This window comes from Anser brachyrhynchus (assembly GCF_964034855.1).
Source record: "Anser brachyrhynchus genome assembly, chromosome: 1".
NCBI lineage: Eukaryota > Metazoa > Chordata > Aves > Anseriformes > Anatidae > Anser > Anser brachyrhynchus.
The window spans coordinates 154,497,317-154,524,723 of record NC_137694.1 but is presented as its reverse complement, the minus strand read 5'-3'; the positions used below and the strand labels follow the sequence as shown (position 1 = coordinate 154,524,723).

At 36.7% G+C, this 27,407-nt stretch overlaps 1 protein-coding gene across 5 annotated transcripts in view; it reads right to left on the bottom strand.

The window, feature by feature from the left end:
• NALCN (sodium leak channel, non-selective) overlaps positions 1 to 27,407 on the bottom strand; it is a 237,353-nt gene that overhangs the window by 118,911 nt on the left and 91,035 nt on the right. For all 5 annotated transcript variants that reach the window (XM_080575903.1, XM_080575902.1, XM_080575905.1 and 2 more), the window contains one exon: positions 25,440 to 25,526. In XM_080575903.1, the coding sequence (XP_080432029.1) occupies positions 25,440 to 25,526 (87 nt within the window). The remainder of the gene's footprint in view (positions 1 to 25,439; positions 25,527 to 27,407) is intronic.

The following is a 27,407-nucleotide window of genomic DNA, read 5'->3' as shown; positions in this document are numbered from 1 at the left end:
CTGGAAACACGTGGGCTATTTTACCCTGATGTTACTAGCTCAAAATTGGCCAAGCCGGTAACGCTCAATATTATCACATGAAACCTTGAAAGAGGTGTCTTCAGAGGGGGCAATGGTTTTAGTTCAGATTTATGGAAATTCAGACTGCATTTGACAATAATTAACTCTTGGTGATGACCTAAGGAAAAAATGCTGTGACAAATTGGCCTGAAGAATAAAAAAAATACCTACAAAGTCCTTAAGTTTATTAGTACTGAGCAACACACGGTGACAATTTCATACACAGAAGAAGTTCTGCTTGTTTTGGCCATTTAATGTGTTAAAAGCTCAGAGAACATAATTGTCAGACTGGCAGGGCAACTCTTAAAAGTACCAGATCAATTAATGAGCAGTGTAAACATCATTTAACTAAAAGACTTTGATAACTCTCTATATGGGTATGCAGTCTTTCTCCTAAGTTAGTACTCTCAAAGTTTGTATCCATCAACAGGAAAAATACAAAATATCTTTGTATTTTAGATATACTTTAACATTTCATAAAACAGCAGCATCTCCTCCTCCATGTTTGAATAGGATGGCTTGGGCAAGCTGTTTACTCCCTTTTCGTCTTCATTAGCTTTTGCCATTTACCTAAGGAAGCTAGGTCCTACTAAAATACTCCAGCAAAGCTTGCAGATATGGCTATCAAAAGACTGTACATTAGCTACATGATTATTGTGGTTAATTTTGCACCTATCACTACAGTGGTGTTGCGGATTATTTGTGCTAATGTCTACACATGCCTACTGCAACACGACCCGTTCAGGTAGCTAGAATAGCTTTTGGTTTATGAAAGTTGTTATTTACATGGGGACAAGAGAGTTGATATTTTTATATTTTAAAATAGTTATCGCAATTGAAATGGTTATATTTATGCTACTCCAATCTTTTTTGCTCACAGGCCTGCTACAGCCTAGATTGCGCCAATGCAGTGGCATGAAGGCAGTATGGCTTCTAGCTCATTTCCATGTGCAGCACCACCGTGACCTGTGGGGGCATTAGAATTTGTAACTGCACTGTAAGTCTTATGGTACCTCGTGCTTTTCTTAGAGCACTTTTTCTGGAGTTACGTGAGTATCACAGAATACAAAAGCCTTGTTCAGAAAAGCCAACAGAACATTTCTCAAGTTCGTTATGGCAGCACAGAAAACAGTAAGTCAAATAAAAAAATAAAATGCATTATCAGAAAATTCTCATACTTTTTGGCCTTATCCTCAGAGCTTGACCCACAACACCAAAATACATATAGAGGGATCATGTGTTTTATATAATAGGGACAAGTTAAGATGTATGCACAGAATTCTTACCACTAAGAAAGCAACATGGAAAATGGTCACTCAACTTGCTAGCCAATTTTGGTTTGATATTGGCAGCAGGAGACATAACATGCCTGAGTCTATTATAAGGTACAGATCCTGCAACAAGTCTAGAAATAACAAAAAGAAAGCTTGACTTTTAGGATTCTGTGCAACAGGAAAAGACAAGGTTTGATCCTGTACAGGTTTATTATACTTGTGGTGTTTATTTAATCTTTTTCTTCTTTTTTTTCTTTTTTTTTCTTTCTTTTTTTTTTTTTTAATGAAGTGCTTGAAGATACCTTGTCTATGAAAGAAGCTTTAGAAAATCACATTCTATACACTGCTAATCATAGATAATTCATAGCATGAATAGGATAAATTTGATTTTCATCTTGTTGGTTAATGGCCATCTGAGCAAGTACAAAATTGTGAAATTGCAGAAAATTTTCCCTTTTGTTTGCAGAACATTGTAGAGCATTTTACAAGCTGTGTAACTAATTTTCTATAAACCATTTTGCTTTCAACCTACTTTATGACTGCCTGACAAAGATATGCTTGTAAGGAGAATTTAGCAAATTATTCTCATGCTCTGCAATCTGTACATTTATGGGAATTATTAAGCATTAACCACAAATTTTAAGGGAACAGGCTTTTTAATATCTTATACTGATGCAGTTATATATCAATGTAGGGCATTATAAGCCACTATAAATCTGAGATATCATCTGTATTGCAGAGGAACTTCCAGGTGCTAGAGAAATTCAAGTAATGCAACTTCATTGACAAAACAAAGTGAAGGGTGAGTTTGAAAGACACTGAGAGGGATGGCATATAGACAGTGCAAAGAAAATCTCAGCTCAGACATTCACAACTTCGGTGAAAGCAGGGAGGTAGTCCCTCCTTTCAAATACAAGCTGCCTGTCCCAGTGAAGTGAGAATTGAACAATTCCTCACCGGTTTAGGCAATGGAAACAGTTGCTTTAGCATTCTTCATGAAGGCAGAGAACCTTTCAGGGCAGTGATATAGTAGAGATGGATGTAAAGACCCTTTCAGGTACAACAGTCTAATGGAAAATCTCCTTGAAAACTCTAGTAACTTTAAGATGATCTTGTACATCATGGAGAACCTTTGTTCCCAGTCGTAGGAGATAATGCAGAAGATGTGGAGATATTCAAGGAAGCACAAAACCCCGCAGAACAAATAAGATCTTAACTCTTGCAAGTTTTAGAATATGCAGTCAGAAACCTTTCTATAAATGCTATATATCTGGCTGCTGCAGAGGTGACTCTAGTCTGGCAGAAAGAACAGCGTAGACAGAAAACTGCCCTGGCATGAAAAATATTCTACGCATTTTACTTTACCACGCTTCTCTTTTCCACCTTCTACCTTATCTGATCAGCATGTAAAAGTTGAGGATCTATGTGTTTTTACATGGTGTGCTATTTCTGTGGCCTCAAAATAAGCTGCAAATGGGAGTATTATTGAATAATGGCACTATATCAGAACAGGACAATATGACATACCAGAAGATGCAAATATGTGCTCCAATATGCAAGCACAGTCCTGCTTTTCATGCTGTCATAATACATTTTTTAAGGCAACACATATCACTTTCAGATTATTTGTAGCTAAAATTATACAAAAATCAGCAGTTGTCAAGGTCTATCTTCCAATAATCTAAATGTATTTTTAATATAAGCAATTCACTGAATTGTTTGAAAATACAAGCAATTCATGAATCTGTCATATTGTACCAGACCTTCCTGTCTTCTTTTGCTCAGCAAATTTTGATGAAAATAAAAATGTACTTAAAAAGAAGAGAACAGAATTCTAGTCAAAGAAACAAAGTAAAGTCAGTAAAACAGGAAGAAAGAGAATATACACTTAGGAAGTAAATGAATGGAAGTAATGGTGGAAAGCTTATTGAAGAGAAATGAAAACCTGTAAGATATGACTTTTACAATTAACCAAACTTTAAAGGGAAAAGTTTCTGTCAGGAATTATATACTCTTTTCCCCTACATCCTAGATTCGATAGCCAAAGCCTTATTTCTGCTACAGGGCAAAAGAGTGTTGCATATGCTTTTTTCAGACAGGCTGCATTCTGTTAATTCCCATCCTGTAATAACAGTGTAAAGCAGTAGTATAGATATGCTACCACTAACAGACGCACTTTTCTCCTTCCATAAACTTCCAAGAGAACAGTCAATATGAGAAACGGTGACTCTTCTGCCCTAAGAATCCATGAAATAATGGCTTCTTTGAAACTAAATGAACCTCCTCCTCCTCACCAGTTTATAAATTAGCTAGCGCAGATATGTCATTTTCTTTGCAAAAGATACAGAGGAAGTAAGCAGCCTTTCAGTGCCTGCAATCTGACTTAGAGAAATGGAGAGCTGCAGCTGCAACATAAAAGAAACCTAAAAATACTACTTAAATTGTTCATGACAACAATAATGCATAAGGATTGTTACCTTCCTCTCAGATTTTAAAACTCTTAGTAAGTCTATCATCACCTCAGCAGTAATTTTCTTAAAGCTGCATACTCTGAAATTCAAAACAGAACTGACATAAGATGAATACAAATTTAACTCTTTTTTTCTAAGCATTGCAACAATGTTCAATTCAGAAAATACAGTGAATCAAAAGAATTATTTTATAAAAAATGAAACAAAATAGGCCAAAGTAATTTTTGGTTTATTTCTAGTCTCTTCACCTAAGCTGTAGGGATGAAGAGGACCCTGTACTTTAACAAGATATAATTAATCACCTATCTGTCCTGTGTGGATTTGTATGCTTCCTAGCACCATAGTACTTTCAGAAATAAAGCCTACAGCTTCTTTTCCTTTCAAAATAAAAAATATTTTACATTTTCAAATTATCACTGATCTCTTAGCAGCAGCTTAGATATCTGAATTAGTTTAAATGCACAGTGGCAAATGCACTTAATGTCAGATGCAGGAAGAGGTAAAGACCCAACCTAACACTCCCACCACGCTACATTATGGATTAATATACCATATATATATATAAATGCGTTTTAAAAAGTATGTACACACATCTGTATATATGTATGTGTGTGTATAAACACACTTAGAGAGTAGGCCAAATTTCTAGCTGGTTGTTGAAGCTGTGCTCTGTTGGTGACATTATAATGGATGCTTTTCACATTCTTAATCTACATTTTCTAATTTTCTCTGAAATCTCAAGTTCCTTCAGAAACTGCACTACAACATTATATTTACATATTGTTTCTGAATCCTTTAGATATCACGAATCATAGAATAGTTTGGACTGGAAAGCACTTTAAAGATCATCTAATTCCACTCCCCTGCCATGGGCAGGGACACCTCCCACCAGACCAGGTTGCCCAAAGCCCCATCCAGCCTGGTCTTGAGCACCTCCAGGGATGGGGCATCCACAGCTTCTCTGAGCAACCTGTGCCTCACCACCCTTGTAGGAAAAAAAAATCTTCCTAATATCTAATCTACATCTACTACCCTATTTTAGTTTAAAACCACTACTACTTGTCCTATCACTCCACTCCATGACAAAGAGTCTCTCTCCTGCTTTCTTTTAGGTCCCCTTTAGGTACTGGAAAGGCCCTCTTTAGGTACTATTTTATGTATGTTAACAATGTTGATATTTCCTATTTTTGTATATTTTTATTTTGAAAATATGTTAACCACAAAAAGGAAAAAACAAACAAACAAACAAACAAAAAACCAACATAATAATAATGTCCTGCTTACTATGTAGCAGGACAGCTCCATCTCTAAGACTAAATCCATTTGTCATTATTCAAAAGCTGTACCATGTACAAGCAGTGGTACGTAAAATATTGATCATTCCTATGGCAACACATTAACTCTATTTTTGACTAGTAACTGATTATCACATGTGCTTCAACTTTCCTCCAAATTGCAGGGGTGATGAGTGAGTACATAAGGAATTTGGACCCCCCCTGCCCTGTGGTGAAGTAATGGTGAAAAAGCAGAAATAAAACCCAAATGTTTCAAAGGCTGTCTAATATGAGAACAGCAATAAATATGTCCCTCTGAATAACTTCTTTTCCAGTATAAAAATATGTGTGTGGAAGGATTTAGTTCCCCCTTCAGACATTTTGCTGCCAGAATTTCCAAACGGCATAAAAATGAGGTTCTTAGAAAGCAGATCCTTAAGGAACTTTTCTTTAGTGGGTTTTCTTTTTACTACTATTGAATTATGCTATTTGCATTTCCCAGACAAAGACTGGGAATCCCATCCTTCATGGAAAAGTTCCAAACTCAAGTAGAGTTACTTATCTTCTCATAGGTCTTATTATAGCTTTTTATCTTACTACAGCACTTACAGCATGAGTGTTTTGAAATTCTTTAATGAGCTAAATTTCAGTGCTTTTTCATAGCTCTTAGATGGTCGAGCTGTTTAAAACTTACAGAAGTACTTGGTCAGCATTAGAAGTACTAGAATACGTCAATTCTTTGAAAACTTCCCTTCCTAACCAAAAACTGCCAAATGTGTGCTTTGTGCAATTCTACCCAGAATTACTGAAAATCTTTTCCTGGGTTGTGCTGCTCATTTGTATCGATTATTGATTTCTCATTGCAATGCCTTGCCTAATAGAGTTTTAATCTTCTGGGTTACTGTGTGTACTTGTCTTAGGAACACAGAGTACTATATAGTTCGGATAGGCAATAGTTACCTCCCTTAAAATACTTCAGGTTCTGGTCTCTATCACCTTTATATAATGGCTTTTATGTGCCCAAATGAAGCAATAAAACTTCACACTGTGGGAGAAGTTTTCATGTCAGGAAATTGGTAATTGAATTAAATTCAGCACACAGTGGATGTATTTCAAAACACACATGCATCTGCTTCATACAAAAAGGTTTAGAACATTCAGAAGTAGTTACTCAGGTGTGGGAGGGGAAAAATAGAGAACATACCCACAGCAGCATGCTACAGAAAATCTCATTTTTAGAAAATAATGTTTTTCTAAAATGAGTTACTTGGCTATATAAATAAATATAAAACATTTTGATGGAATTTCCACCTTTTGATTAGAACAGTTTTTCTTTGCATTTTCCTTGCATAATTTAATTACCACACTCTTCTCAAAAACTTGTGATTTACATATAAAAGCAGAGTTTACTTTGAAATAAATCAAATGCTCCATTAAAGAAGCGATCAGATGAATAATTAGAAGGAAAGAAGAATTTGCACTCAGACTCAAAACCTACTTTCTAATAAAGCAGCTTGCATTCAAACAAAATCTAACTCACAGAAGAGTCATTGGAGTATTTTCACCGAACTGGAATAGTGTGGGAAACTGCTGACTACTTATAGGCTCTGTCACCTTTAGTCGGGGACAGCAGAGCTAATCAGAGATTTCGACTGCCATTAATTTGTAGGGCTAGAGGCAGTGACTGCCTATGTCCTTTCCTTTTTCTTAAAAGGAATCTGTTCTCCAAGTCCACCCACTACACCCGTTACTGAGTGAAAGCTGTGAAAGCTGTCTTCCCTTCACTAAGGTAGACCTGGAGGTGTAGGTATGGAAAGGCAACTCGAACTAGTGTGGCCTGGATGAAATGCAACAGCATTTCAGAATGAAAATAGGTTGAATCTTAGGTCATGAAATTAAGGTTGGATTTGGACTGGACCAAATAGGAATCTGATGAGGCAGGCATCATAACATATGGGAGACTGCAGCCCTCTGGTTATTTTGAAGTTCACCCTTACAAATTTAGTTGAATATCCACTCAAAATTAGTTTGGTAATTGAATGAGTCGCACAATAGCTCTTCAGTTTTGTAACAAAAGTGACCTGTAACGGTCATTTTCAATGTTGCTGTCTTCTATAATGTTTATTTTAAGAAATTTATTTAAAGAAAAGAGATAAAAGACAGTAAGATTGTCTCAAGTCTAATAATCCAAATCATCATTAATCCAAATTTCAGTCCTCTTTGAAAATCATTCCACTACCCCCCCCTGCCCAAAAAAAAAGTATTTCCCAAACCTGCACATCATTTCTATGCTTCTTACTGTTTTTCCCAAATAGGATTAAGAAGAGTTAAAAAGGTAGATACCATATGAAAAGAGATAAACACACCACACAGTGTCATAACTATGGTCATACTTATTGCAGAAAACCCAGCAGGTCTTTCAAAAGGCAAATCAACAGATGGATCAAATGCAGGTAAGTCTTGTTTCAAAGGCTGGGAGACCATTTTTAGGGGTGTAAAATTCCATTTTTTGGACTCTTTTCCCCATCACAACTTGTTGGAACTGTGTCTGCTTCTTCTAGTTTTCTGGGTAAAGCTTCTTCATGTCTGCTTAGCTGCAGGTAGGCCCTGTTTGTAACAATGTCAGTTTTACCTCGATAAGAGCTGCTTTGCTGAATGGTGCTAGAAATGGATGAGATTACAGTAAAATAAGTGGGATTGAGAAAGCAGTAAAGACACCCAAGGTAATGTGTGACTTTGGATGAAAATGATAAATTTTGTGGGCATGCCCTCAATACAGAAAAACACCATGGATAGGAAAATGTTGTTTAAGTAAGAAAGAAAATATGTTACTTCAGCTCTTATGATGCTCTTCTCCCTAAAACCAATCCTTCCAAAAATTATTCCCATATTTTCATTTCACAAATATTTACCTGGTGTGAGAGTACATGGGGTGGAAAGTAAAAAATCTGATCATCACTTCAAGTGAAGGACAGGAAAGCAGAACTGAAGCAAAGGAGAACAAAGCTTTTAGTACCATAGTGAGCTTGTTAAGAGTACTTGATGTACCTTGGTGGCAATGATAGGGGATTTGCCATTTGTGGACTGTGTAACTCATTCTAGGATAAGGATTTACATGAGTCTTACATCTACTTCTTGCTTTTCAACTGGTGAGTGCACTGTTCACCTAAACGTGCAGAATGTTAAATCAAGGTGGGAATTGAAAGGAAAAGAAATTAAATAAAAGAGAAAGGCAGGTTAAAAGTTTGCCATCAGCACATACAGAGCTGTTTTAAAGAGTTTAATTAAAAAAATAACCTATAATTGTGAATTGATTTTGATATATGCTAAATCAAAATGAAGCAGCTAATTAGTAAACTAAATCTCTTCTAGTTTGAATGGTAAGAGTTTCCATTGAAGTTAACTTCAAAGGGTTTCTTTAAAAATGTTAGCATCAAACATTTTTGGAGCAACAAAGGAATAGCCTTTGATAGGAATACTCTGTTGTCCTATATTTGTAGCACATAATTCTTATTTGACAATTCTCAATGGAATTATAAGGTATCTCATAAGACTTGAGGAAAGAAGAAGTATGCTGTAATTAAATGATAAAACAAGCTAATAACATAAATCTGATAATATTGGTGCAAGTTCTGCAAATTTTTTGTTTTCTCATTTTAAAATTATGCAGTTGATTTTATTTTTCCAAGAAAGAAGATCTAGAGCTCTTTCTTAAAAGGTTATGTTAATATATATGATAAAATAATATTTTCATGTATACACTCATCCCTGAAAAACAGGAAAGTATAGAAATTCCAGCTATTTCATAAGCATGTAGTTTATATGATTTTGATTGTATCAGGTATTAAGAAAGCTATTTTGTCTTTACCAAAACCAATGGCCACTGAAATACATGCAAAATTGAAGAACTATTTGTAAGACATCATGAAACACACACTCCCAGTGTACTTTTATCCTCTACAAATTATTTAGAGGGAATTGCTGTCATTGTCATATTGTAGTATACTGAGTTAATATGCCCTTCTAAATACCTATGAATTACAACCTATACAGACATATATGTCTAATTTTCAGCTTTGGCAAACTATAGCTTTATTTTTAACAGTGAATAGGGGTGGAATCTCGAATCACCTTTAAATTACCTAGGCTTTGAGCTATCATCAACGGCCATCTTAAAATTATATGAATCACCTTCTGTAGATTTCTTTCTGCTAATGATAAGAGTGCGTAAGGTAATCAACTTTGATCAGCACATCTAATTGTCAGACTCGTCAGACAGGCAAAAAAAACTCCATTCCTTCTACGTCTCTGTACAACCCTTGTATCAACACCTATGCATAAATATCTATCCTTGCCCCCAATTCCCACCCATATGACTTTTAAGTAATTTTTAAATTAATTTCCAGTTAATGTTGCTATTCTACAATTTCAAATAATGCTGTTATCCCACCCACAACCTTTTCTAAACCACAGTTAAATTCTGTTGTTCACTCTTTGCATAACAAAGCTTATTTTTTCTTAAACAGCCAGTAGGGTTAATCTTACTGGTTATATAGACATGATTAATAATGAATAGAAACAGTGTATACAGTGTAAATTGAATATTGATTTACAACGTGTGTTTTTTTTTTCTTTTTTCTTTTTAATTCAGTGACTAAGGAACCTAAGTGTCCATATTATCACAGACAATTTTCCAAATGATTTGTAAGAGTGACTACACTGTTTCATGTATACCCACCGGTATTACTGGCCTTTAATTTAAATGATGATGCAAGTTCCTAATGTTTTTAGCTTAAGACATTTGCATAATCACAATCCACAGAAAAGAGTTTGTAGCATTTACTATGTGTCCTGTACGTGCACTAAACTGTCTCATCATAAGCTCCTTACTGGTTTATGAAAACACAGCAGACTCACATCTGGAATAGTCTTAGAGATCAAGATTTTCAAATAGCCAGAGGATTTAGGCACATAAGTTCCTCTGAAGAAATTAAGTAAGTACAAAACAATTCTTGGAATTGCTAAAGTACAGAACATCATTAATTCCAAGAACTAGACAGTACTGTAGAAATGCGTTCAAGATTAAGCATATGCAGGAAAATGAATTTATTATAGCTACAGTAAATTTAAGGAACTTCCTTTTTTCATTATATTTATAGCTGGGAGAAATAAACAGCTAGTTTTTCCCATACCCCCCTAGAGCATGTCCCTTTTGCCTCATGGGTTTATGGCATTTTTATTTGTTTCAAGACTGTTTGATATCTAGATTTATTTCAATCAATTTCAACCAATTTTTAATGACTGCCAAAACAATACTGTATATTCAGAACATTAGAGATGAAATCCTTCTCCACTGCAACTGGTGGCACAGCTCTTGCTGCGTCTGACAGTGCCAGGGTTCTACTATTTCTCTTCTGCACTTCTCCCAAATGGAAAGAGAGAAAATTTGGAGGAACAGAGGGTGGAAAAAACTGCACTGGCCACACACCCTTCCCTCCTCAGTGGATGTTCTTCTCTGAGGGATAGGTTAGGAATAGGTAGAACAAGGTCTCTAAACACTGTCACTTGTCTCTACTTAGCATGGCAAAACACTGAGAATTCCCCACCAATTTCCTTTCAGAAACCCAGACCAAAAGCAGTGAATCATCCTCTTTTGCAGCTTGCTCAGTGAATAACAACCTGCCTCAGAACACTCAAATGAAAGACCTGCAAGCCAAAGTTGATGTCTTTGTACCTGGTTTTTAATTTTTCTTACCATAGAATAGTTTGCAGATAAAGCTGGTCTGGGGACAGAATTTTGAACAGAGAATGAAAGTTGTTTCTAATAACAAATATTGTATATTATTCTTAGAATGTTTAGTTTGAAGCTAAACTGCTTTACTTCATTCTTTAAAATAATGTTCACTTGAGATAATCCAAGAGCTCTTTGTATTGTTCTGTATCAGTTTTCTCTTTAAAGAGTTTGTTGACTGACTCCAAGTCAGTATTGCTTTTGACATGGATCTACTCAGACCTTTTCCTTAGAGAAATCTGCCCTAAAAAGACCAAAAAGCTTTTAAGCAATAGTACCATCAACGAGAACAAAAGCTCTGTATTTTACTTGAAAGAAAAGTAGAAAGTTAACTCTTTAAAAAAGGAAAAAAACAAACAAACAACAAAAAAACACGAAACAACTTGATCAGAAATCATAGAAATCAAAAAGGCTCATACACAGCTCTGTCCTTGCCCCTATGTCCTTGTAGACAAATCATTGTTCCAGGCTTTGTTTTAGTTAACACAATGACATTCTCAATTGCAATAAACTGCTCAGCCTGCTCTATTCCCCAGGAACTTCCTTCTATCACCTCTCTGAGGATGCCTACTCACTGCCACCTCAAAGTCTCATGGCATAAGCTGCAAGATCCTAATTCTATAATGTAACTATACCTTGCCTGACATCATCCACATCCTTTGCAACCATCTCCATGTGAAGTGTGCTCTGTGGTATCCTTGAAAATGGATCAGTGCTCCCTTCTCTCAGGGGAATCCTTCTGACTTGGAGCACACAAATAAAACAAACATACCAGAAAAAAATACAACCTGCTATAAGGCATAGTGTAAACCAGTCTCCCACCCCCCATGTACCCATGTCTGCATGCTTAACTTTCCACAAACAATCCCAGTGGCATCAATAAGAGGACTGGGGCACAAAATCCTTAGACGTTTCAAAGGCTTTAACGAGATTCATACATATGCCTATGTTTGCTAAACTGAATTTTTGCTGAATAAACTACACATATTCAGGAGACAAAATAAGGACCTGTTTGCTTAATAGGTTTCGTTGAAAATTCATTCCTGTTAGAATTAAATTTGGGAACAACGGAACAGTACTAAATCTCCAAAGATATAAAGTTACAAAATGCTTGAATTAAGGTCACGTATGTCTGGTGTGTGCATGCTACAATGCAGTCTTTAATGACATGGTCACTAAAGCTCTGAACAAGGTTTCCAAACTTTTCAGTGAACTTGAAGGAGCTGTAGGATCCACCTCAGTAAACAAAAACCCCTGCAACATGTGGTGGAGTGAGGCAGAGAACGGCATAACCAGAAGGATGGCTTCAAACTAAGGCAGCCAAATACTTTCTTTGAGAAGTGTATTCAATGTCTGCATCTGCTGAAACTCTGTGATGCTAACCAGGCTGCCAGAAACTTTTTCTAGCCTGTCATTACTACAGTGTTCCTCATTTTAGAAGTATCTGACTCAATAGGGTGAAAATATGAATTGCTAGTGTGTTGCCTGCCATGTCCTGCCACGCTTTTTCAAAGTATAGATGAATATTGAGTTACAGGTGGCTGTGCAATATGGTTATGCCTTACCAGTGCCATAGCACCTTTCTTTCTCTCTCTCCCTCTCTTTAATTCAGTGCTACTGGAATTTCAATCTTTTGTTCAACAAAGTCATTTTAAAGAAATTGACCAACGTTCAGAAAAGTGGGAACTTTACTTAAAAGAGTTAATGTACAATTATAGGAAAAATGGCTTGGTTTGCATAATGTATGGTTACTAAAATTTCCCTTTCAAACAAGCTTATCTTTGAGTGTGCTTAGTAGAATGATTACTGTTAGTGTGTGATGGAACAACAACAAGAAAACAGTGCTCAGATAACAGCTGTATTCTGATCTCAGCAAAATGCTTATACTGTGGGTAGGTATGGGTAAAGTCTACTTGATACCTAGCAGCAAACAAAATACTGTTTGATTTAATGGGAAAGGGTTAATCAATACAAAAAAGAGTACAGTATAGTAGTAACACAGAAGGTATTCTGGCTCCATGAAGCATACAACTCCTATACACACAGTGGAAAATAAAGACCTCCAGAACAAACAATTCAGATTGTCCTCCAGAAGTGTAGCATGGAACTGCTCATCCATAATGAAGTTGCTCAGTTGCTCTGTTATAGTTGTTTTCTTTATTTCTGCCCTGTTCAGAAACTCCTATGCATAAGGGTGTATGAAAATGAGTGAAGCATGTACAACTTTAAGACTTCTACTTGAGTGGCAGCAACTAAATGGATGAGGGAAAGTAGGTCTGAACAGTGAAGGTTTGTTTATCAGACTTGGTTAAGGACAGCCAGCATAGACCGAAGGCTATGGGAAGAAAGAGAGGAGAGATTAAGGATCGGTGCATGGATTTATTGGTGGTGGCTTCTAAGCTCTGTAGAACCAGAGAATCTTACTTTGGGCATGGGATGACATTGAGTGACTTAGGGTAAAAATAGTAAGACTTCTCTTACAAACAACTATGAGTAGTTAGTGGGAGGCAGTTTCTCAGCAGAAGAGAAATGGCTTAGAAGATACCAAAGAAAACTGAGAAGATATCCAAGATGATAGCTCTGAGCCAACAGAATAACAGACTGGATGGCAAAACTGTATGCAGATAAAGATAGCATGAAGGAGAGAATCGGGTGTACAGTCAGCTTTCACTAATTAGTGTTCCAGTTCCTCCTCTGAATATCTAGGATCCTACAGAGGAAAGTGGAGGCTAGAAATAAAGGAGCACGGCACACATACTGCCAACTCTGCTATGTTAGCAGAGATTAGCAGAGACAGATTCTGAAATCAAGCCTGCTAGTGTATATATCTGCTTTCCTGAGTCTAACTTTTCTGAAAAGTCTGTGCTAGAGCAAATGGTATGATTTGAACATACTTTGAGCACAGTGCAATTAATAAAATGTCAACACATACGTTATAAATAACGGGTGGCATTAATAGCAAAATAATGTATTGCACTTAAGAGTATGAAGTCTCAGGCTTTATTCAATAATTCAAAGTGGAATTTCCTTAGGAAACTTATCATGGCTACTAGGCAACCCTGATGAAAAAAATCCAACATAATTGAGTGCCGTTTTTTTGTGATTCATTTCTATCCTTCTCATCTTGTAAGAAAGTAAAAGAATTATCCACTGCATCAAACCTTTACCCCCTACCAATGAAGACTTATTTTCTAGCCTTTTGTCCAGCCTGGCCTGACAAGAACCATAGGAGGGCATTTCCCTATTACCACACAAACTTTTTCAGAGAGCCTACAACATTAATTGTTTACCATACATTTTCTGTTTCTTAACTACTCTTAGTCATATTTCCTTTGTACCATGTAATGTACAGTCTGCTTTACCCTAGAATAGTTTTATGTCCTCTCTACTCACTCCTTTTAAATACTCAGCATTAACAACCAGGCATTCTTGTTTTCCATGCCTATGAGTTGTGCTTTATCCTCCCCATGTTACGAAAGAATTTGTTAAAAAGCTTTCATCTGAGGAAAATTAATTCTCTCGTACCAGCTGGTACTTTTACTATATTAAATGGAAGAAAGCCAAGAAGCAGTTGCAAAAACTAACCGCCATGACCAGCATGCTTAATTGTTATCTGGCTGCATGGCTCTGGTTCAGACCTCTTCAGTTAGTTCTCTTCATGAGCAACCATGGCTCCCTCCATTCTGTCCAATCTTCTAATGTCGCAGAAATCTGCAGCCTTGACCGACCCCTCTCACCCTGGTATCAAAGCTAACAGTACGCAGTGCACGATGTCAGCATCCGATCACAGAGTTACCACTCTGGTGAGCTGCAACATAACCCTCCTGACATCTTGGACAGTCAGAAATAAAAACGCATAGAGAAACACTTGTACCAGAAGGACAAAAGGATGCCACAGGGCTCAGAAAAGAACAAGGGCCAAGTACTGTGTACAGTGGACATGACTGCGCTGTTCTAGAGAAGCAAGCATGAATGGCACAGTCCAGATAGCCTCTGGGCTAGGTATCCATCCTTATTGTGACATCCTTATTGTGACATCTTTATTGCACTTCTATTGTGACAGTTCAGTTTTATAAATTTTCCAAAACCTCTGAGATGAGAACATAAACTATATATTTCTTTTTAATATGAAAGAATTAAAATAACAGACAATAAAAAAGACCTCAAACTGCAGAATACCCTGAACATCAAACTAAATCTCAGGCCAGAAGTCAAAGTACATCTATACCAAAGAATGGCTGCAAACACTTGCTGTCAGTTTACATACAGTAAACACCAAGCAAGTCAGCCTTCCTCCATATGCCACATTTCCATTGCCTCCTGGACCTCAAAGCCCCTCTTTTCAAAGATCTGTGGTAAGTGTAGGAGGGAAGGGGAATCCTAGGAAGGGAAAACAAATCTGTGAGGGAATCAGCTTGAAGATCCGAATTTACTGCACTAAAAGGCAGCTTTCTAGCTTGTAAAAATGCATAGGTCAGCTGAAGATGCTTCTCTCCAGCTGGTGAACTTCAAGATTCACAAAGCATAAAGGATATAAACTTTGACATGATATGACTGTGCAAATACTTCTCTATATAACAGCATTTATATCAATGAAATCACACATACAAAAACATGATTCTCGAAGCTCTAGGTACCTTTCACTGTTTTCAGTAGGATTTAATAGATGCAAAATACATATGAAAATTCAGTAGGCATGCTTGCAGAAACAAGACTCAATTTTGCTTTAAATCTGCGTAGAAAAAAAAATATATGTAAAACCATAGACTCATAGACACATTTAGGTTGGAAAGGACCTTCAATATCATCAAGTCCAACCATCAACCTGACCTACCGAGTTACATCACTAAACCACACCCCTTAGTGCCACAAACTGGGGACCTTTCTCATGTTCAGAATGATTGATGATCTTGATGCGTTTTAAGCAACATCTTTAAAGAACCAATGTATTTGCACTACTGAGTGGTAATTAAGCTGTCCCCTCTCCAAAAAAAAACACAAAAAACACCAAAAAGACAGAACTGTATATTATAAAAGCCTATTTGTGAGATAGAGCTTGAAATAGAAACATTTTCTTTTTTTTGTTTTTTTTTTCCTAAGAAAAAGCTTTTCTGCTTTTGCACTATATAAGTTTTACTAAGCTTCCAAGGACATACAAACTCTAAAAACAGATTATTATGGAGTACTGGAGAAAATGGAGGTACAGACTGGCTTTACAGATTTATCCTAAAACCGCTGGCACACCCAGAATAGGAAAGTAAACCCCCTCCACTTGGATGCAGTCTGTAGAGCAATGGACACCACCAGATTCAGATCCTCAGATGACCTCTGGCAATGTCCTTCTTCCTCCATTGGCTGTATGAGGACCCTATACCTATATGATCATAACACAGCCACCTGCTAAGGGCTTAAGGACATGTGGGATGAATCAGGACCCTGCTGGCTCTCAGAGAATTTACAGTCAGTGATCAGAATACTAAGAATATGATCAGGCAAAAACTTTTTCTCATAAAAATACTTCTATGTGTTTTTGCGGTTAGATATGTTTAGGAAACCTTGAAGATATTTTTTCTCATATGAATATGAAATAGACACTTGGATATTTCAGGATTTACCGAGAGCTGTTTGTTTAGCTCGGATTCACCCGAATTACTCTTAGGAACTTCACTGAGGAGCTGAGAAGGCCACACAGTTCATGTACCCCCCCTGTGGAAATGAAGAAATACAGACGATATAAGAGGCAATTCAGCACCCCCAACATGTGCATAAAAAATTCACTTTCAGATTCATGATAGGAATCACGCTCTTCACTGACTACCGAGTAACCTAACAATAACAAAAAGATACTGCAAAGAGATAATTTTTAAAGTTTCAAAATTCTGTAAATAACCCAGATTTTAAATCTACCAATTTATAGAGCTGTAGTACCCAATGTTCTGTGCAGTCCTAGTGAAAACAGAACTTTCTTTGAGAAATACAGAAAATAATTGGGCAAAAACAACTCTTATGAAGAAAAAAAAAAATCCCTGCTAGTTTTATTCTAAGACTCCGCAGTCTTCCACTTTGCTCAGATTTGTCATCTGAGTTACAGCTCTAAAGGAAGTCATGCTGCTGCTGCTGCTGCTTCCAACAATTTGATTGCTGTAATTGTGCTAAACACAAAAAAGCTACATGACAATTTAAATACCTGTTTTCAATTTGATGGGATTTGAAACACTGGACATATTTAACCCCAGAAATAATTTTTTCTAACGGAAACTCAGCTGAACTTTAATTTTAGTGGCATTACTGAATAGTTTCTATAATCTACTGACACTGATGTGCCCCTCAAATTGTAAGTGCAAATTAGGAGTACAGGCTGTACTGAAGTCCATTGCTGAAAAGAACGCGAAAAAAAATGGTCCCCTCTGCCTCTTCAAATAACAGCAAAAACACCTGGGTTAAAAAAAAGAAGCATACAGCCAAAGCACTCTTTAAAAAATATTATAATTTGCATATCTTTAGCATGTGAGATTTCTTGCTAGTTAATTTGACCACGATGTTGAAAGGGCTGAATGTCACTACCTAAAGCCACTTCATGAGTGAACTGTAAATGTCTATCCAAAAGAGTCAAAATTAAAAAACGAAACAAACAAAAACGATCCTTACATTGGAGCATAATTTTTTTCTGGGGCCCCATTTGAAAATCAGGGTTACAAAAAAGGTTCTACTTTCAGATTTTCCAAAAATAAGGGGAAGTTCAGAGATCTTGACCGCTTATAAGTGTCAGCCAAGGCTTCCTTAAGTCTGACATACAAGATTTTTAAAACCTACTGCCTCAGAAAAATTCCAAATAAAATTTTAAATCTCCCAAGCAGATGCCAAGGGCCTCATGTGACCATGTCTTCTGCTACAGCAGGCCCTCCTCTAATAAAGAATCCTGCCAAAGAAAACCATTATCCTTTCATAAGCTTAAATCATAGTTTAACTCCTATCTGTCTTGTATTTGTGATGGGATTCTGATACTCTAAGTCTGCAAGAAAATTACATGTCTAAGCTGAGGAATTCATGTTCATGAAATCTATTTGTTCAAATGCAGAACAGGGAAACCAGTAATGTGTTTTCCTTCTTTCTGTTTATTTTCTGCAGTTAGATTGCTATGAACTGTGGCTAGTGATTTACTTCAATTGTAATGAACAAGAACAGACAGGTGAAGTAAATGGAAAACTCAGGAGAAGAAACCAAGAACAAAGAAGAACTATATCTCTAAGTCATTGTTAATGTGTTTAGTTATAATGGTTACTAGGGAAAAGAAGGCAGGCAGGCAGGGAAGAAAAAAAGAAACAGAAAAGACAGAGAAGACAGGCAGGGAAGGAAGGAAGGGAAGAAGGGTTGGAAGGAAGGAAGGAAGGAAGGAAGGAAGGAAGGAAGAAAGGAAGGTCAGAAGGAAGGAAGGAAGGGAGGAAGGGAGGAAGGAAGGGAGGGAGGAAGGGAGGAAGGGAGGAAGGGAGGAAGGGAGGAAGGAAGGGAGGAAGGGAGGAAGGAAGGGAGGAAGGAAGGGAGGAAGGAAGGAAGGAAGGAAGGAAGGAAGGAAGGAAGGAAGGAAGGAAGGAAGGAAGGAAGGAAGGAAGGAAGGAAGGAAGGAAGGAAGGAAGGAAGGAAGGAAGGAAGGAAGGAAGGAAGGAAGGAAGGAAGATTGGTTTTATGCTTTTCCAGGTGGAAATACACATGCAGGTCTATACCCGTTGAAATGACTTTTCCTTTAAATGCATGTAGACAATAGCAGAGAAGTAGAAGCACTGACAAAATTACTGTAAGAAGTTAATAATCTTTAAAGTAATTAATGTTTGTTAGTGCCAGAAGGTCACCTATGGGAGATTTTACACTTTTCTCCCAAGTAACAGACTGGCCCCCAAATACACCAATTTATTTCTTTTAACCATTTCCTGATATCCAGCATCTAGTTCACTTTTTTTGTAAGTTTCCCCATCACTGCTAATTCAATTTATATACGCACGTGTGAAATAAACTACCCACCATCCACACCTGGTTGTTTATAGTCCTCAGACACTCGTCTGCCCTCATCTTGATACTGACTGTGTATTACAATACCTTGTGATCCTGTCATTGTTAAGTTCTGTAATTTCAAATACTTCATTTTATAGAAAAAAGTAGCATCAATCTCAAAGTTATAAGCAATAATGTTTGTACTAAAACTTCACTATTTCTGAGTAATCTCAGGAAAACCAAATTTCTCAATTGTAATCAACTGAAATGCTATATAGTTACTTTATGTAGCTTATTCCTGCAAGATGTTCTGGATGCTGAAACGATAAATGGGTTCAAAAAAAGGCTGGGCAAATTCATAACTGACAAATCCATCAATGGATACTAAATATAATGGCCTAAATTTAACATCCACTCCAGGAAGTCCCTAAATGAATGATTGCTGAAGTCCAAGACAGAGAATGAGGGCATAAATGGCTATCCAGAAGCTCAGAGAAGGATGATCTATATATGCCTATTTCTGGTAATGGCCAGTTTTGAAGATAAGACAAATGCATTGTTTGTCTGCTAGTTTTATGAGCATTTGAATACCTACATTATGAGGCTTACTGTTTTTCAGATTCTTTTCAGTTAAAAATGGCAAACTTAACCATGCAACAAATGTATTTGGGTAAAATATGTTTGATCCCCCAGTATTGTGGGATTTTCTTTAAAGATGTTGCTAAAAAAGGGGACCCTCAATCTTTTTGAATATGTGAAAGGTCCCTGTTTTGTAGCACTAAGGGACAAGGTTTAGTGAGGAGACTCAGCAGGTCAGGCTGACGGTTGGATTTGATGATCTTGAAGGTCATTTCCAACCTAAATGACACTATGATTCTATGAATTCATATCAGAAAAGGATAGTTGTTCTCAACAGCATAGCGGTTCATTTACATTATAGTTGGCCTGTCCAGTCCTTCCTCCAGTTAAATGGACTGTCTGAATTTCAGCTGTCTGAATTCATAACATCTTTTAGTAACAGAAACTAGGTAATGCAAGTTTACATTCCTAGATGAGACAGTGAACTGTGGTATAAACCAGGATAAAACTCACTGTCTCTCTAGTTGCCATTGCTACTGTGATTACACTGAAAAAAGAGGGAGCAGGCAGCAGAGGATGGCCACAGCTTTAGCTTCTTCATGTGTCATGTCATAAAGCTGAAACTGAGCACACACTGAACACCATCCAGTTTTGTGAACTCTCAACCAGAGTCTGAGAGTTAGCCAGATGATGGAATTTCTACCCCTCTGCTCCACAGTTTCATAATTTCTTCCCACACCCTATGAACAAATGGAGAATACTGGGAGTCTCTTTTTTACATAAAGCTCAGGATTTACTATCTTCTTATATGCAACTGAAGGTAGGATGGTACTGTGGGGCTGGACTTTATTTGTGCATGTTCTTTTGCTGCCAAAATCTTTAGTTTCCCCACAGTCTTACATTCCATCTCATTTTTTTCCCTGTTTTACCTCACCAAAACATCAATGGCTTGCTTTTACATTACACTTTGCATGTTCTGCTCCTGAGTCTCCTCTGCAAAACTAATATGGTTGTTTTTCACTGCTGTTTCAGTGCCGAGCACATCACCAAACTATTGAAGCTTCTGTTAATTGATGCATTCTCTGGATTTTCTAAGCAAGAATAGGGCATAGAAAAAGGTAGATTATTTCTTTTTTAATGAAGAGTCTCAGCAGTTTAGGATTTGGAATCAATTAAATCAGCATCTGAATAAGTTAATGAACTCATTCAAATCCAAAGTTCATTTTAGCCAACTGAAGGAGAACATTTTTCTTTCACTCTAAGACAGGACTTCAGTTAATTGAAGGAAAGACATTTATGTATGTATTTCATGAGTAAGAAGAGAATAGGACTGAGTAGGCATACCTTTTGCTGGATCCCAAAGTTACAGTAAAGGGCAGATTAGTACATAAATAGACTACCATGCTTTCCTGGTTCACCGATAACTACGTCGCATAAAAGAGAAGAGGAGAAAACCCATTTGTGCTCTTCTTGTTACTCCAGCAGTGAAAATTCCTAAATACTGTTTTGTCTCACTTTTCTCTCACATTCAATATATCCATTATGAAACTGCTAAAACACTCAGTTCCTGCTTTTCTAATCATGTCTTCTCCACCCTCCATATGTTTTCTGTCTTTCTATATTACTTTTGATTTCTTTGTCCTCCCCTTCAAGGTTCTCTAAACTTCTGTAATATATACAACCATTCTGACAATAACACACAGCATGAAGGACTAACTTTTTTGAGGGAAAAAGACATGATTAAATTTCTGACATTAATCATATGTTCAAGAGCACTGTAATCATAATAATGTCTCTTGCTTGTTCAGATCATAGCTTTGTGACCTTCTACTTCTTCCCTAGACAGTGCATATGATTAAAAGTGAATATGCTATCTTTAATTTGTGAAAGATTTTACTATCATAATACAAGTTCACACACAGTTTGTGAGTAGGTGACCATTTCCATTCATGCTTACACATTGCACACAGTGCTCCCTGGCGTTTTCTAAATGGCATTCCATTTCCAGCTGTGTCTGTCATTTCTGCTGGACAAAATACCCCAAAAAATTAGCATGAACATGGAATTATTGTCCGTCTCATTGTTCTCCACAGGAACCACATTTCCAGACTTTCTCTGTTCATTACAAACCCATGTACTGAGAAGACAGAAGATGTCATTTATTGGTACTACAGTACCAACCAGTTTCATGGAACAACACGTGAGTTGAAACTTCCCAGTTCAGCTTTAAATCAGTATACATATACAAGTCTCTGGGGACTTAGAAGAGAAGGAAGGAGTAATAAAAACATCAAGAACCTCTAAAATAAGCAGGAAAAAAATAATAAAATAATAAAAAAAAATGTGCCTTTAACAGGCGATTAGAGGGATAAATACATCTCCAAAGATTTTTAGAGGAATTTTTTGGAACCTGGTACTCAGTTTTTTTTTGTTTGTGAACTGAGAGCTTCCTACCGTGCTTGTAGGAGTAAATCATGGTAGGCAGGAAGTTCTAACACACTGCAATGTGTTAAAGTAATATCAACAACGGCAAAATAATGTGGCAATGTGGGAGCCTCAGCATACATTCATGCCAAATGGTTTGTGTTGAAATGGAAAACACAAAGATTATTTTTCAGTGACAAAAGAAAATCAATATTTAAAATCAATGCCAGTCATGGGGAGCAGTGAGAACAAGCAACAAAAGACCACAAAGCACCTTTGGGAACACTTGAAAGAAAAATGCAATAAATAAAAAAAAATATACTGAAATAAAAGCCTTTTTGCCCCACATTAGGCTAGATTTGCAAATCAAAATCAGGAACATTACTGTTACTGACTTCTCATGTTTCTACTTCCAGGCAGTTCTAAAAAACTACAGAAAACTTAGCAGATATGTGTCTGAGTTAAATAAGGGTCTTCTAAAATACAAGATTAATACCCATCCTTTTTGCCCATCTCTCATGGTTTAGTCTTACCACTTTTAACTGCTACGCTCCTGTATACAAGTGCACATTCCAGATCTATACATACATGCTGGTTCTGTTCTGTCTGTATGCCATTCAACCACCAGAGAGGAAGACGGACTCTCTCAAAAGTTGCCTGAAATCCCCTTTTTGCAGATCAGTGGCAATAGAAGTGTAAAGACGGATGATTTCATTTTACCTAATTGGGCAATTTGGTTCAATAATAACACGTTTGAGTGAGATGAAGCAAGTTACAATAGCTCTGCATGGTCTTTCTGTCTGAATTATTACTAGCTTAAGAATAGCACCAGACCTGTGTTGGTCTACATGCCATTGTAATGTTACACCTAAGACAGCAAGGCCTGCTAGGCTGAAACACCTGAACTGGTCTTTGGGAGTAAGCAAGGCTGTACAAAACTAAAACTAGTAAAACCTGACAGATCCAACTAGTGCACATTAAATGACTTGTAAAAGCTGTATTAGAAAGGTTTTATGATACTTAAAGCACACACATCACATCATTCTTTCCCCCACCACTCACAGCTTTAGAGAGCTGGCTCTATCTGTTTACCTACCTAGATGGCACATCCCCTCTTATTGAAGTGCCTCTCAAATAGTCAGTATGTTTAAACACCACAATAGCCAAACCTGGGACGGATACACTTTACCACTTCAACGAATGTGAAGCAACGCAAAGACACCTACTAAGTAGTTTTCTCAAGGTCTACAGGAAATCTGTGCCTGGCCAATAAACTGAACCCAGATCTCCAGAGTCCCGCTCCATTTCCTGAGCTGCTAGGGTACTTCCTCTCCCAATGCACAATATAGTTTGTTGAAGAAGTAAATTCTAAATTACTGAATACATCGAATAAGTGGAGTTTCTCCAAAGCACAGACCAACATCCATATTGAAAGAGAACTTTTAATAGCATACCCTTATACATTCTGGGCAGTAATACTTAAAGAGCCCAGAGAGGAATTAATAAAATCAAGCTTACTAAGAAATTTAATTAAAATGATACGGAACTATAGAGTCTTGAATACCTTTTTCTGGGAATTCCATCCTTCACAGGATATTGGATGACTATATACTTAACTAACGAAGATCAGAAAAATTCATATGAATTGAATGTAAGCCAAAGGCAGGACTTATATTCTCCAATCTGATTAACTCTTTCCCAGATTCAGATTTATATATCATGTTCCCCTTAAGGAGCAAAAGCCACCCAAACCCATAAAAAATAATAACCACATCTCTCAGAAAGGACTTCATGTACCCAGTAAGGACTTCAGAACACCTCCAAAATACTGCAAAGACTTTAAATACATGGATTTTTTAGAAAGCCTATTTTCTTTTTACTTTTGGACCGATAGAACTAAAACAATAACACATAGTAAGATGCATAAAGCCATGTATGTTTATCTAGACTTTGAGATTTTGCTTTCTTTGCTCTGTATTTTTGTCTTTGTTTCATTAAAATAAAGCCTTTGGGTGGTACTATCCTAATAAAATAGTATTTTAATGCATCATTTTCCTTTGAATGTCACTCACATCCAGCAAGGTCTTAGATTACTGGCAAGCCTTCAGATATTGACAAAGGGAAGAAGGATGAGAACTGTGAGCTGAGTTGCAAGAATACCATTACAGCACCCACTGATGCAGCAGGTTTATATTTCCTGGAACGCACTTTACCATGTGTTCACATGATACCCCAAAGGGGTGAAAATGCAATACAATGGGCAAAGGCAGACCAGGTAAGTCAGAATGCTATTCTAACATTCATCATCAAACATTTGTTTGCCCAGAGAAGGTGTGGATACCCCATCCTTGGAGGTGCTCAAGTCCAGGTTGGATGGGGCTTTGAGCAACCTGGTCTGGTGGGAGGTGTCCCTGCCCATGGCAGGGGGATTGGAAATGTGTGATCTTTAAGGTCCCTTCCAACCCAAACCATTCTATGCTTCTGTGATTCTACCTGGAAGAGTATTCACTGTGAGTTCAGCTACATTTTATCTACATGCCTGAGACTGTTACTTGAGAATACCATAAATGATATTTGTGTTGCTTTCAAAAACAAGAATTAAACTTGAGAAAAGGAGTCATCAGTTAAAACATATGCTATAATTAAATATATGCCAGTAGTTTGACAAAACAGAGAAATTTGAGAATGAACAGCTTGTGGAGTGAATGAAACATACTTGCGAGCTTACCATTCAGCAGAGTACATGCTGCCAACATGTACATGTATTTTAGTTTACATGTTAAACCAAACATAACCAAAACTGCCATCAACCATCAAGCTATCAGGTCGCTACAGTAGGTTTGGTTTTCTACTCTGAAGCAAGTTTGTTTCATTCAGAAGTGTCATTATTTAACATGCAAATAAAAATTTGAGCTACTGTACAATGTGCTGTAATAAAAAGAGATATATAAAAATATTACCTATATTAGCCTAAAATTATTTAAAAAATGAGGACACATTTTTACAAATTCATCCATATCCAAGTGATAATATTAGATCTCAAAGTTTGAAACACTGTATGGCGTACTACCTACATGCATCTTCCCCTACTTCAGTAAGCCTACTTTCAAGATGGAACAAGAGGGATGAAGGAATTCTGTTTTTAGTATGATCAGTCAGGCTTCTTGTTCTATGTTACTGTATTTTGTAATTACTAAACAAGCATTTCTGTTGAGAATAACCTGGGAGTGAACTTGGTTTGCACCTAAAGTTTGATAGGTAAAGGAGGATTACTTATGTTACTTTAAATTAAAAAAAAAATAAAAAAAATATAAAATCTTTCTCTTATGAGGACACAACGCTCTGAGTACACAGCATTTATAAGGAACACATTTTTCTAATGTTCTCACTTTGGGTGTGGTACATCTTTTTTTTGCTGATCTGTGGTTTTGAAGAACAAGCCTACACTGCTGAAAGCAATAGATTTAAAACAATTTATGACTATAAATATTGTAGTTACTATTTCTCACCACAGTCTCCTTATGCCAGCATTTGAGTGGTGCTGGTTACACAAGTGATTTATTAAAAAGCGATGTCATACCTGTAGACATGCAGGAGCTCTGCCCTGGGGTTTATTCACATCAACAGCCACAAGCTGCCAACCTCCAGCAGCATCTTCATGAAACATCTTGAAAAGGAAAACAGTTGTCAGAAATGTTGTACTGATAAATACTATTGAATTCTAATATATTCCCCTTAAGGACATTTTGATCATAGTTAATTTAAAATAAAAGGGGAACAGCTTTTTTTTTTTTTTTTCCTGCAGAATAAAAGCCACATACTCTTTTCCCAACATAAATAGATTCTGAATTTTACTCAGATAACATCAAACACAATGTCTCTGTTAGTCCTAACATAGAAACTAATTCAATTCAATTCTGATTAGTATCATTAGATGGTGGTACTCATTCAGAATAAATGTCTTACTTAGTAAACTTATCCTAAGGAAACACAAACACATTATGACCTAAAGGTAAGTTTCATGGTGCATTTGCAAACAAGAGACAACCCTCGTCTTTTTTACTGGCAAAATTATTTTCCTCCAAGGATCAGACTTTGCTTTTCTTGCACTGATGCACATCAAGAGTAGCTGTGCAGTTCTTCTGTACTGTTACCCAAAGCTCTTAATTGCTGTAAATATTTGAACGATATGCCATCTCTAAATGATGTAAATGGAAAAAAAACTTGTAAACACAGTGGTACTCAAATTTTACCAATTCTGTTGTTTGGTGGGTTTTGTTTGTTTGTTTGTTTTTCTTTCTTTTTTTTTTTCTTTTTTTTTTTCCTTTCAGAAATTAGGACATAAAATATGTAGACTGCTGGTCTTAAGGAACGGTGAGAAATTATGTCTGGAAGTGATTAACACTGTCCTTGAAGGTGTCCTTGAAAGAAAATGAACAGCTCTACCATTTTTAATTGTCACCTATGAGTCTGCGTGTACTATGTAATGAAGCGTGGAGAAGTTCCCACCCCACTCCCACCTTTTTCTTGACACACAACACCAAAAAAGTTACTGCTGGAACACAGCTACCGCAGCAAGGTTGAATCTTAAAAATCTTTCAGAGAGATGTGCTCATTAAACTGAGGGCAATGTCATACATATGTGGTGGTGATGCTGCTAAGTCCTTATTTAGCATCTCTGCACCAGGAAGAGTTGCCAACTCAGATCAGCACTGAGTTATTCCTCTTTGTACCATGCTTTAATGTGTAGTGCTGGAGGGGTTTCCAAGAACCTTTTTTCTACCCTTCTCTAGAGCCCCCTTCTTTGACTCTCAGACCTTTTCCATAGGACTAAGTTTTGGGACCAGATCAATGATTTATGAAGCAGGAAAATTAAACAAGATACTGTTGCTCTTTGTCAAGGTTATCTCATGCACAAAATAATCAAGGTTTTTAACTTGTGTCTGGTGCTTTGAACAAGAAATCCTGTGAGAAATTTTCTGCCCTTCTTAATACAGAAAAAGATAAATCTTTTTTGTAGTTCAGTAGGCTGGACTCCTTTTATGTCTCTTTAAGCGAGTGACTCAAGAAGCAAAGTAATCATTTACTTGTCTCCAGCACACATACCATTTTTATTTTGCATGATTCTATTTATATTCAATATGTTCATATTGTTCAGCATAATGACATTACTATGGGAATTTCTCTTATTCTCGGAATTCTTTAGCATTGGCTGCTTCTTGAATTTCCCTATATAGACCTCTCTGTTCCAGCTCCTCACTCAGAGTATGTAAGTTAAGCCTATATGATTGAGGTATTTCTCCCATGATATAAACATTACATTCCTCAGGCAAAGTATGTATCATGTGGAAAAGTCCTTTTTTTTGTTAGGCATTAAGTTGGTATCACCAAGTCTGCTTTGACTAAGCAATATATATGAGTAGAAATGATTGCCACAAAGTCTATTTGAGGCCAAAATGTAGCAGCAAGTAGGAAAGGGAAGATTTACACAAGGTTTACAAGAATATCCAAAGGTATATCAGAAAATATTTAATAAATAATTTTGAAG